This window comes from Taudactylus pleione, unplaced genomic scaffold, assembly GCF_031769625.1.
Source record: "Taudactylus pleione unplaced genomic scaffold, aTauple2 ptg000251l, whole genome shotgun sequence".
In the NCBI taxonomy this organism is placed as follows: domain Eukaryota; kingdom Metazoa; phylum Chordata; class Amphibia; order Anura; family Myobatrachidae; genus Taudactylus; species Taudactylus pleione.
In genome coordinates, this window is record NW_028284653.1 from 3,907,899 (window position 1) to 3,921,325 (window position 13,427).

The window sequence follows — 13,427 nt, forward strand, 5'->3', positions numbered from 1 at the left end:
AACACAGCATACAGCAGTGTCCACCCCCTATACACATTGACTAAGGGCAACACAGCCACTTGTGAGTCTGGACACTTCTCAGCCTATATACAGCAGAGTACAGTGTAGCATACAGCAGCATGCACCCTTTACACACATTACACATTGACTAAGAGCAGCACAGCCACTTGATGAGTCTGGACACAGCACAGCCTATACAGCAGAGTAGAGCACAATATACAGAAACATGTCTGACAGAGAAATGGCACAGAGTCCCATCTGCGGCATCTTATATAGAAATGGAAACCTGAGAGAATCCCATGCTGTGAGGAGGACTATTTGCCTCAAAGTGAAATCTGAGTTACATGGTAAGACCCGAGCCACCACTCAGTTTGCCTCCGATCCCTGGAGTTTGCGGGGGGGGGGTTATCAGCTTCCAAGCAATTGGTACTGCTCATCTCTAGTTCCAGGCAATATGTAATAGATAATATATACAAACAGTAGGAATGAGGACCTGGTTGTAAAAACTTACATGATAGAAAGAATATGAATAGGGAGAGGATGGCCAAAACTGTGGAATGAAAAGATGAGTTTGAAATCATGCTTAACCACTGGGAATGGCAATCTATATGAGAGTGTGGGAGGACATTTTAGGTTTGAGAGCAGCACAGGAGAAATCCTGAAAGCAGAAGCGGTGATCAGTAAGGAGGAGAGTAGGAAGCTATCATTGGCTAAGTGGAGTCTGTAGAAGACAGTGTGTGAGAAAATTTGTTTGGAAATGTATTGAAGAAAATAGTGGCTGAGGACTTTGCAGATAAATGAGAAGTGTTTCAACTTAAATCTGTACAAGACACTGAGCTAGTGAAGTGGCTTTAAAAGGGTGGAAGCAGAACAGAGGCAAGCAAGAAAAATTAGGTGGGTTTGAGTGTTGCGGATGAAATGAAGAGCAGCAAGTTAGATCATTTAGTTAGGAGCAAGCCATGGTAATTAAGGTGAGAGATGATTATAGGCTTGAATGATAATTATCAAAAAAGAAAAAGTGGGTGCGCTTTTATTTTTTTTATATTTATTTAAATTTTATTATATTTATATTTATTTTTATTTATAAATATTAATATTATTATTTATTTTTATTTTTTATTTATTTTTATTATTATTATTATCATTATTACTATTATTAATATTTTTATTCTTATTTTTATTTCTTTTGTATTTTTACTTTTGAATTATTCAGGTACAGATTAATTTCTTTTCTGTCTGTTAGGGTGGTCTTTAGACGCATTGATCTATTTATAGAACATCTAGTGGGTATATAAAAGGAAGGGTTAATGTCTATACTCCTCTATTATTAACTGTGGGTTTAGCATTCTGAATTCACCTGATATTTAGAATTTATATCCAGTTAGATTCATTTGAAATATTCTGTATGAGATTTGCACTTGTCTCCTTTTGTGCCTTATGTTTCTGTATATTGAATCTTATTAACCTGCATTTGGCAGTTCCAAGGGTGTATTTAATTATAACTAATTGATTGATTAGATGCAGGATAAATATAGTGCCTTTTTCAGCAAAGGACACTGCATTACCTTTTGAAAAAACTCCTGACATAGGAGAGAAACGCGTCAAGGAAGGATTTTACTGGACTGCTTTTTATTTGTGCATCACTTTTCTCCAGCCATTTGGCACAAAAAGCTATTTTTATTGGTATGATCACCAGCGGTGCCTTCGGTGTATTGGATACCAAGCTATACTTTGCAAGCTCCAATTATTTACCCCACAACACTCCGCTCAACAGCGTGGTGAGCTGTGATATCAGCCGGATCCCACATTAATTTTTTACATGCCGGAGCTTACAGCCGCTGGAGCGGCAAAGCTCTGAGACACACTTCAGTGTGGGACACCAACATAGCAGCCAGGCTGTGCTCCTTTCCTCATGTTGGAGCTATCAGCTGTTGGAGCGGCCACTTGGGACATACATCAGAGCGGTACACTGCACCTGGTATCGTACTTTGTCCCTACTCATACGCCGGAGTTGGTGAGTGCTGCAGCGGTGCTGCATTTGGATACCAGAGTCCTCTCTGTGTGGGTGGGCATACCGCTGGCACGGTAACCCACAGGACATTAACCTCGATATTGGGGCCCGCACTGGTGACTATAACAGCTACTTTACTTTAATCATTTTTACCCGCAAAAAGAGGGGATCTATCACCATTCGATCACTGTATTTGCTAATGTTTATAACCATTGGTTTGGGATGTTTCTTTCAGTGTACCTCTAACTAATAGTTATATACCTATGAGTACACTCTAAATGAAGTTTATGTGATGCATTTTATGTGATGTTATATTATGTTTTTTTTATTGAACTGCAGTTCTAATTACATGTTTAAATAAATTAATAATAATTACACCTGTTTATTTGTGTATAGACTGTGCAGACATCTTTTTCCCTTTTTGAATGATAATTATATTTATCTGCCCCATCTTGCCCACTACTCTCATCCCTCACCCTTCTGCTCTCCGCCCTTCTCACATCCTGTTCCTTGCCCTGTCCCATCCTGTTATTAATACACTCCTCCATTCTCAGTGCTCTTCTCGGCCATCTGCATGGCTCATGCAGTGATAGATGGGATGCACACTGTGCACAGTAGGTTGTATGTATACAATGATAAAATGTACATTGTGAATTAGACACTATCTCTGTCACAGTATCTTTCACATTAATGCCTAGTTTTTTATGACATTAGAAGAAATAAATAATTTATAGAAATAAATAATTGGATATTTTAAAACAAAATAATTCTGTAAACTTTGCTTACAATTTAATATCCTTTTTATTTTACAGGGTTTCAGTGCCTCACATGAGCAAGAGTGTACGCATTCATAAATGTGGCATGTTTACAAAAATCACTAGTCTTCTGAATCAATTTGCCATGACTTATGATTTAAATCTAGGAGTTCATGTAAGTATTTGCAATCATCATTTATGTTTGTCAGACACTAAAATCAAGATTTACTATGTGGTATAATTTTGACCTAGAAATTTACGACAGCAATAATTAAATTTGAAATACTCTTGGTTTTGTATTTAATATTATTTACCATTTTAACTTTTGGAGTCAAAACAGCGAGGATTGGAGGCTTGCAAAAGTTGCCAAATAGCATATCTAGACTTAAAAGTCTGAAATAGTTTTAAGAGAATTCAATTTGCTATAAGTAGAAATGTGCTTGGAATCACTGCACAAATAGGCATCTCCAGTGGGCCAGCTATGCATATTTTTTTACATACATAAAACAAAAAAAACACTTCTTGCTTCATCATTAATCCTCCTTTCCAAAAAAATTAAAAACAGGATTCTATGCACAAGTTTTCATAATACAATCTGCACTTGAAAATGATAATGCATTTGTTTTTGCTAATTTTCAATGTCTTAAACTAAATACATTTACAATGTGTAGGAATACTATAGTAGTCCAATAATTAATAAAAAATTTTAAACTAGAAAACTTACTGCATTAAATGAGGTAACCCCTGTTTTATTTGACAGAAGATTGTGGAGATTTGGACTTTAGATCCTCCCCATCTGTGGAGGTTTACTTTTTTATTTTATGTGTGGTGTTTTAGTTAATGTCTGATCATCACCAGAGTGTAACTAGTAAGGTGGCACATCACTTGAAAGAGGGTACTCCACTCTTTCCAACAAGCAAACACCCAATATGTGTTTTGGACAGTATGGGGTAGACAGGGCAAAATGTACCATCCTTCCAATATTAAAAATACCATTTTTACATTGTGCACAGTGACATTGTCTGGTGCAAAAATCAATGTCAGTAAGACATTTGACAAAAGTTAAAAGTGTATTTCAAGGCATCGATTGCCACAATGAATAAAAAGCTTAAAACATTTAAAAATGTGCATGTAATAAATAAATTCACAATATATTTAAAACAAATATAGAAGTAGTTATACCTGAGCGTCTCCTATTTGAAAAATTATATAAAAGAAGATTTACTTATCTTTCGTAATCAGGTGCATAAAGAGTCTTCTTAAAAAATGTCCAGAAATTGATACCAAAGGTATACTCCAAACACATGTAAGGAGAGAAAAAAAGGACAATCTAGTGCAGACACTTCTACAATGATGACCTTAATACAAGAAATTTATCCAATCTTATACTATATATAATAGGGAAAAGTACCCTTTTATGAAGAAAACTTCAAATCCTAAATTTCCAAAGAAAATATTTTATGTTTAAAGTTTAATACATATAAACAACACACAACTCTAGTATATAATTTAGGCTTATGAAAATTTTAAAACATACATATACAACACCAACATTAGTGAAGTTGGCCTCATACCAGAATCAGGTCATAACAGAGACTGTAGAAAACTGATGGATATTTGTAAAACCCAGGATTCACCACAGCCTCCTTCCAGGGATGTTTTCCACACTGATATCGGGCAGAGTGCCAAACAGGATCCCCTTTATCCAGCCTGGATAGAGGGGGATCCAGTTTGGCACTCTGCCCGATATCAGTGTGGAATGAGCATTGACGGCAGCTCCTAAAACTGACTCAGAATCAGGCTCCAAGCATGTTGGTTCCATCAATCTCTACTGTGGGATTGAGTTTTATTTTGTTCAGGTTTATAAGTGACTATTTTACAACAAATACTTTTTAACTGAGATTAGGCAGAACATTGTGTATTTTAATATTTTATATATATTTTTCTTTCTTCACTTTGCCTGAATCCACTCTCAATATTCTCAAATTGTTTTGAATTTCAAAAATACTTTGTAATCAAACCAAATTGGTGAGTCAATCCAGGTCACTAATTCAGATTGTTGAATTGTGATGTTCCTCAACCAGAGTTATTCTAACCATGTGAGTGAGAAACATAAACAATTTAGTAGTCTATTTTCAATACATCCAGTTTGGACACTATAAATTGTATTGGTTTTTCACTAGTGCAACCATCTCAACTGTCGAGCATACTTCAAGGTACACATCTGTGTTTTTATTTTTGAAGGTGCCTCTGTGCCTAGGTTTGCAAAGAGGAACACTAAACAAAATCAACCACACTATTAAAACAAACTTTTTCTACTAAAATAATGCTTGGTTTGGCATTTCTTGAATGTTTGAAGCTTTTTTAGGAAAACTGATAAACAGTAGTGAAACTGGATGATGCAACGTGTTCAATTATTATAGAGGAGAAGCTAGATTTTTTTGTCATTTGGGACAAAGACTCAGCTTGACCCCCCTTCCCCCGTCTCAGAGTTCAAATGTTGGTATCACTACCAATTCTACACTACCTCACTCACCACAGAGCTTCCCATAGTCACAATGTCAACAATCCAGTTTTCTGGTATGCCTAACATGAGCTCTCACACTAATGTTGATGCTTTCACTACATTGACATGTCATATGTCAACATTTTATCTATGTCAACATTTTCAAGATGTCAATGTCATAACTTTCCACTTTCTGGTGTGAACATTATGACTGCATACCCAGCATATAAGACAGAGTACATCAGTGACCACATATAATACAGAGAAATTCAGAGTGACCACAATTTCATATAAAGAGCATCAGTGACCACCATATAATGCAGAGAGTATCAGCGATCGCCATATAATACAGAGCATATTTCACAGTGACTTACATACAGTAAACAGTACAGTACATTGCAGTTTTCACTATACCGTACAATTTACAGAGCATTGCAATGACTGTCATATAATACAGAGAATATCAGTGAACAACATAAAATACAGAAGACATCTTAGTGACAGTCATATAACACAGAGAACAACACAGCCATACATTCCTGGAATGGGATAAATCTGATATCACTTTCCCTTGCTCTTCTATGCTCACCAGTAGCTGCTTAGTGACTTTAATGCTCATTATATGTGGAATGAAAAAGTAGGTCCCTGTCTGCTGGAGCTGAGAGAGGATATGAGAGGAGGCGAGTCCATGCAGGCCATCATGGCATCTCATGGCTCCTGGGAAGTAATAAGGTTGATATGCAGTTGAGTATCTGGCCCCAAGCTCACACACTCCACTCCTGGTTAGATTCACCTAAAAAATATATATTACAATGACTTGCCTGTGTATTTCTTCACCTAGATAGATAATGACATTAATAGCAAGTAGAGAAAAAAAACTTTTTTTTTAGGTGGTCAGTGCAATGTAATAAACTATGTCAAGCTAAACTAAAATAATGTTTCAAGGTGCTGAAAATGCTATTATGTATAACACAGAAACAATTTAGGTAGATTACCAATTCCCTTCAAAAACACAAAAAGATAAATTATTATTATTTGTGTAAGATAAATTAGTTATAATTTATTATCACAAACATTTGTTTTGGGCTGAATTGTAGTTACAATTTAAAGCAGGTAAAAATTACTTGAATTCAGAATAAGTGGTAAACAGGATCAGTTTGTAAATTTTGGGCCTGATTTAGAGATTTACGTTATTCTAATAATTTCGTAAATCTCCAACATCAATCATCTGTGCATGCGCAGGACCTGCTCTGCACATGTGCAGATCTGCCCCTGCGATATCAATTGCAGTACCCTAAAAGCTGCAGCATGATTGATATGCTGCTGGCTTTTTTGGGTGGCGACGGGGAGCGTTCCAGCAAACGCCAGCATGTTGGCCCTGTTATCTGGGTGTACTGAAGCCAGTGGCTGCAACCTTGAATGCAGCTTCACTGGCCCCAGATGCATGATTTTGCCGGACATCCTGAGCAACTTAAGTGTTACTAAGATGTCCGATATTCACGCATTTGAACTGATGCTGCGGCTTCGGACACAGCAGCGAATCAGAAAAGCTGGCAGTGGGCGTCTTTTGCATAATTTCCTACAGTTGCAGTGTACAAAGATGCAGCAGTGGCAAAATTAGCGTACTTCTCTGAATCAGGTCCTTAGGGGTCTATTTACTAATTCTTGGATAGAGATAAAGTGAATGGAGATAAAGTCTCAACCAATCAGCTCCGAACTGTCATTTTTCAAACACAGCCTGTAACATGGCAGTAAGGAAATGATTGGTTGAGACTTTATCTCCATTCAGTTTATCTCTGTCCAAGGCTTAGAAAATAGACCCCTTAGTTACAGACATGGAATTTCTGGACATTGGAATACATTTGAACATCTCTATGTATAACTAGATACATGTAGCAATGGACTTTTTTGCCAATTTTGCAAGTGAAGAAAAAAAAATAGCTGACAATACAGTACCTACTGTATAATGCAGTGTTCCCAAACCGGGGCACTTGCAGGGGTGCAATGGATTAGTGGTCCAGGACCAAATCAAAGGAAAACCAGTGCTGGTGGCTGGCAACCATAAAATGCGTGGACAAACGAAAGACCACACAACTGACCCTAAAATTTGGCATAGGGTGTGAAAAAATGCCAGTGTTCAGGAAATAAAGAAACAAAATTAATCTTATTGTGTACCTGGAAAATGACAGAATTAATGTCATTAATAGTTTAATGAAGCATTCATGTTATCTTGGCAGAGGCTTTGTGATAGAAGAGATGATGTCTTGTAGATGGGTCAGTGACAAAACAGAAGGCTTTATGGGTAGATCTTGGGTTGATAAAATGCTTGTAGTCAAACACCTTGCTACTTGATCCTAAATACAATTATATGTATTGTTATACTATATTCATGCATATATCATAAAATAAGTAATTAAATGCAGCTTGTCTGAGAGTAACAAATATTTTATTATGCTCCTTCAGATACAACTTAAGAAAGTCTCTAGTTTATGTGGAATTTGTGGAGATTTTGAAAAAGTTACAGGTAAATGTATATTACATCATCTTTCTTCTTGTATGTATACTGTATATGTTCTATCAAAAACAAATGAAAGCGCCAATATAATAAATGTAATAAATTAAAAAGATTTATAGCTGGTAAAACTCTTACCATCAAATAGATCGGCTTACCAGTTACCACCAATTCCCGCAGACATTCAAAGAGAGACCTTTTCTTTGCAAGGTTGTAATAATTATATTTATGATTGTTTTTATCCATGTTCAATGTTTTTAATTTTAAAATTAATTGTGCATAAGTGTTAAGGATACAGTAGTAAGGTGCACTGTTGCACTTTGTTCAGTGCTGTGTGTGCTATTGTGATTCTCTACCTAATAAGAATAGTCAACATGCTAAGGGGTTTAGTTATTTAGGGGTGGAGGAGGGGGAAGTTGAAGGGATATATTGTAGGGATATGGACGGGTAAGACTAGGAAAAAAGGATGAGGTAAAGCGCTCTGTGATAGTTTTCTATGTTGTAAAGTCTATGTGTTGTATTTGTCTTAGTATCTGGTGGGCAAAAACTTTAGGCAGGTTGTTCTTATAATTTGAGGATACTAAGACAACTACAACACATACGGTAGACTTTACAACATAGAAAACTATCCTAATCACTGAAGATTCAGCCAAAAGTTTTTGCCCACCAGACCTTAAAATATAAAATATATACTATAAGCACCTACTTAGAAGCTTATCATCTATAACAAATTCATCAGAAGCATCAGCATACAGTTATTGCCCACCTGGACTGGATCAGTAACCACACAAAAAGCTAATAACATAATATTCACACAATAAGTAATAAATAACAAATAATAATATAAATAGTATCTCCACTAGCAAATTAACGTACACTGGTTATCACAGAGCGCTTTTCCCCATCCTTTTTTCCTAGTCTCACCCATCCATATCCCTACAATATATCCCTTCAACTTCCCCCTCCACCTCCCCTAAATAACTAAATAACTTAACAACTAGGAGTACGTTAGAACTCCTATAAAATATAGCAGCTAGTGATATAGCCAACATTATTAATCTGTGAGCGCTGTCCTACAATATCCTTTAAACATGCTAAGAGGGGAATTCAATTACCTGTGGGTAATAACGGTAGGTAGTCTCGTGCTTTAACACCCAGGGCTATTTAACTAGCCTCCCACATTTGCCCTATAGATTTCTTACGACACATTAAACACGTGCATTTACTCGGGTTATCGGGCATTAACGCGATTGTGATAAGTTCACAGGCCTGTGCATTAACTGGCAGTTATCATCCGATAACTGCACAGTTGACTTGGATAAGCGGGGCTAATTGAATACGGGCAAGTGATTAATTAGCACCCGTTCATTTAACAGGGCTAATTGAATCCTGCCCTTAGTATTACACTAAGGATTACACTTTTGTTCATAAAGCACAATATTACTATTTATATTATTACATCTATTTCGTATAATTAAATATTTTGCACTTATACTTATTGTTGATTGTTTTATTGTTATTTAGATGCAACCTGGTCAGACTTCTTGCAAAGAAACATTATTAAGGAAGATGGTGATGTTAAGATATTTGTGAGTGACCCCAATGATCAAGGAACAGCAGTAAGTATGACTCTCCACACTTAAGAGTAGTTAAAGACCAAATCAAAGTATTATTATATAAATTGCAAAATAATACAAGAGTTCAGTGACATTTACAATATATGCATCTCATTGTCCTGTAAAAGAAAATAACATTTACATTATAATAGGGACCACCACATGACAAAACACTGAATACATAATAAAATTAATTTATAGTCAACCAATTTAATGTTATAATATAAGTGTATAATATGAAATAAATATTACTAAAAGGGAAAAATAAAAACTAAATAACAGGATAGGCAGAGTTTACAACATTTTGAGTGTTTGAATAAAAATAAATCAAAATCAAACTAATATATATCACACAAAAAGATCCTATCCTGCACTAATATATAATATTGAACCAGCGGCTCCCTTCAGTAAGTCCTCTGTCAGTAGTACTAGTTAGAACAATGTAGAAGATAGTTACTGTTGGGGCGCTACAATTTTACTGTAATTAATAAGTCAGATATGAATACAAGAATAATTTCACAAGAAGGTAGTCTTCTCCAAAGGCTTAAAGGTTCCAATCTCATTCTTTTAAAAGAAGCAGTGACATGACTGTTCCTGTTAGTTTCCAAAAATGGCCAGATTAGTCCATAATATGCAAATGAGCTTGTCTTTTTCCTCCTCAAGGCTCTATGGGAGATATACTCGTACCAAAAGACACCTAGAAATAAGGGCCAAGGCCAACATTAATAACTTTAAAATATAACAAGTTTTCAGATGGACAATACTTATTACATAGATTTCAACAATAATGTAGCCATCCACTTAGTGGGGAATTTTACACCTTCCAATGAAGGGAAATGCTCCAACACAGTGTCCACCTTCCACTTAAAACCCTACGCGTTTCATCTCAATCTGAGACTTCTTCAGGGGTAATTCTAAAAATACATACAATATGTACTACGTGTCTCTAATAATAAACCAAGCTCAAAATCCAATAAATAATTTTCAAATATTGTGTTTATTTTAAGTAAAATACCTCAAAATGGACGTGTACAGAAATGACATTTGTAGATTATATCTGTCCGTATATTAGAGGATTCTCTGAATCGGACAGTATGAAACCTATTTATTATTAAAACAATTCTTTCAATTCAAGCCACTTTTTCAAGATTCATCATGATATTATCCCAGTTCCATGTTTAAATCAAAAAAATTATAATCTTTAAAATCACTATTTGGATAATTTGTGGTATCAGTGGTTAAAATTACCAAACTGACCCCCTCCAAAAATATGATAACATTATTTCACACCATTCATCTTCATATTTTAATTGTTAACATCTCCTTATGAATCACCACAATTTCATAAAAAACGGCATAGTAATTAATTTTCAAATTTGAATGCAATAATATACCCTGCCCCATGTAGTATATACATTTCCATCCAAAGGTAAAATTACTGCATCAAAAAAACTTATATACCACTTCTATTGACATACATACAAAATGGCATAAAAATAACTGGAAAATTCATTTGGGAACCAGACTATGATTGAGAGCGGATTTGGTAACCAAGGTGATGGAAAGCAAACTGAATATATAATCCAGAATAATCACATGGGAGCTTTTTGACCTAATCGAGATGCAACCACTATATCGCAGTGGTTGCCGGGATTGATCTTGTTAATTCAACATATTCCCGATAAATGAAGTTAAATAAATTTGTTTACATTATGCGCTTCACTAGTGGAACGTGTTATGTATAAGGCCATTGTAAATTAAAGTCAGCAATATAAATAATGGAGGACTTTTTATATGAGTTATTTAAGTACCAATAGCTATTGGCGAGGAAGTGATGTAATAGGTTTGTTAGGTTAAAAGGCAGGTTTGAGTGAAAGTAGTTTAGTGTAGCAGATGGACTGAGAGGTGCAAGACATACGAATCCATAAGTAGGGATGAGAATTCCCAAATTAATTTTCCAGTAATTTTTTATGCCATTGTGTATATATGTCAATAGAAGTGGTATATAAGGATTTCTTGATGCGGTAATATTACCTTTGGATGGAAATGTATATGCTGCATGGGGGAGGGTATATTATTGCATTCAAATATGAAAACTAATTACTATGCCGGTTTTTATGTCTAGGCCCGGGTCTCCAGTCCGAAAGCCCCCCCCTGATGGCGGCCCTGTGTGTGCATATATATATATATATATATATAAAAGGGCAAGCTACAGTGGCAGCACTCAATACCAAAATGTGTAGGTGTTTCTGGTGCGGAGATTCATAAGGAGATGTTAACAATTAAAATATGAAGATGAATGATGTAAAATAATGTTATCAGTTTGGTTAGTTTAGCCACCAAGACCACAAATTATCCAAATAGTGATTTTAAAGATAGTAATTTTTTGATTTAAACATGGAACTGGGATAATATCATGATGAATCTTGAAAAAGTAGCTTGATATTGAAAGAAGTGTTTTAATATAAAATTGGTTTCATACTGTCTGATTTCAGCCTCAACTCAAGCCCCTCTTCCCCCACTGGCTGGGAGAAACTAATCAAAGAGCAAAGCAGCCCCCTAGCCAGTCCTACTCCCCACATCTGATACAAATGACATGCTGCAATAATGAAAGATGTATCAGACACTTACCTGTTTTGGCTGCAGCCTCCGTCTCCTCAGGCCTCACAGCGCGGCTCATTTCTCATTCGGTGGTGCGGCGTGACGTCATGCTGACTCACAAGTACATCTTTATTGTGGCTTTTACTCAGAGTGAGGCAGAGAGGGAGTGTGGGAGCTAAGTGAGAAGTGACTCACGATGAGTCACTTCTAGTGTGTGGTGTCGGGCAGTAGTAGTGGTCGGCTCGCTCTTAGGAGTGGGCCGCCAGCCGGGCCTATCACGCACTATAGAGGTGATAGTAGCTGGCACCGGTGGTAATAGGAGCAGGCAGGGAGGCAGACACACTTCTATTGTGTGGCAGCAGGGGTTAGTAGCAGGTGGGCCCCCCTAGTGTCTAGGCCCGGGTCTACAGTCCCGACAGCCCCCCCCCTGATGGCGGCCCTGTGTGTATATATATATATATATATATATATATAAAGGGTAAGCTACAGTGGCAGCACTCAATGCCAAAATGTGTAGGTGTTTGTGGCGCAGGGATCCATATTCAATATGTAAACACATCCTTTCCCTGTCAGGAAAAAATAAAAAACCTTACACTCATGATTTAGAAGAGTAATAATGCCACTTTATTTCAAGGTAGTCATACAGCTAACATAAGGCATCCGGCCAACATTTGTTTCAATGGAGGCTGTCATCAGGGGCGATGTGCAGCACTGCTAGCCCAAAATAATAGCCAAAAGGGTGGCAGAGGCAGTTGAAGTGAGGGTATTACATCATACCTAATAGATAATTAAGGTAGTTTCAAACTCCCAAATTAATGTCCAGGATAGAGATTACATCATATATACAGTGTGCATGAAGCAATATGCAAACAAAACAATATGGGGCATAACGCAGCACCGTCTATTGTCAATCGCCTGTTTGTGCGTTTATGCAAGTGCCTCTACAAACTCCTTCCCTTGTGTTCATCCACTCAGCTGCATGTGCAAGGATTGAGACACCCACTTTTAGTGCCCATGTACGTTGTGCATCCTTATATGCCACCATCGGTTGCACCATTGAAGCTTGCATTTGCCCTATGGCAGATGCAATTTCTCTGTACGACCATGTAGCTGCTTTCACTGACATTCCCGCTACACTCTGATAACACGCCACCTCCTAGTCACTGCCCAGGAATGTCCATCACATTTCCACCACATATCTGATACTGTCTGATACTGTCCCAATTGCAACAGTACATTTGTGCATACACTCTGTGTAATGAATGCGCCATAGGGGTTTTGTGCATGCGCAGTTGAAAGAAATCAGCATTGCGTGTCAATTGGTGGGACTCAGAATTAGGCCTAATGTGTCTAACATCAGGAAATGTCAAAAGCTAATTGCAACATCTGGCTCTGATACTAGCCAGTGCCTCCCCAGCCATTTAAC

The 13,427-nt window shown here is 36.7% G+C and overlaps 1 protein-coding gene across 1 annotated transcript in view; it reads left to right on the forward strand.

Annotated features, from left to right (window-relative positions):
• Positions 1-565: 565 nt before the first annotated feature.
• LOC148515255 (mucin-19-like) overlaps positions 566-13,427 on the forward strand; it is a 157,833-nt gene continuing 144,971 nt past the window's right edge. Inside the window, exons 1-4 of the mRNA XM_088480249.1 lie at positions 566-723; positions 2,824-2,941; positions 7,736-7,796; positions 9,309-9,403. Of these exons, the coding sequence (XP_088336375.1) occupies positions 566-723; positions 2,824-2,941; positions 7,736-7,796; positions 9,309-9,403 (432 nt within the window). The remainder of the gene's footprint in view (positions 724-2,823; positions 2,942-7,735; positions 7,797-9,308; positions 9,404-13,427) is intronic.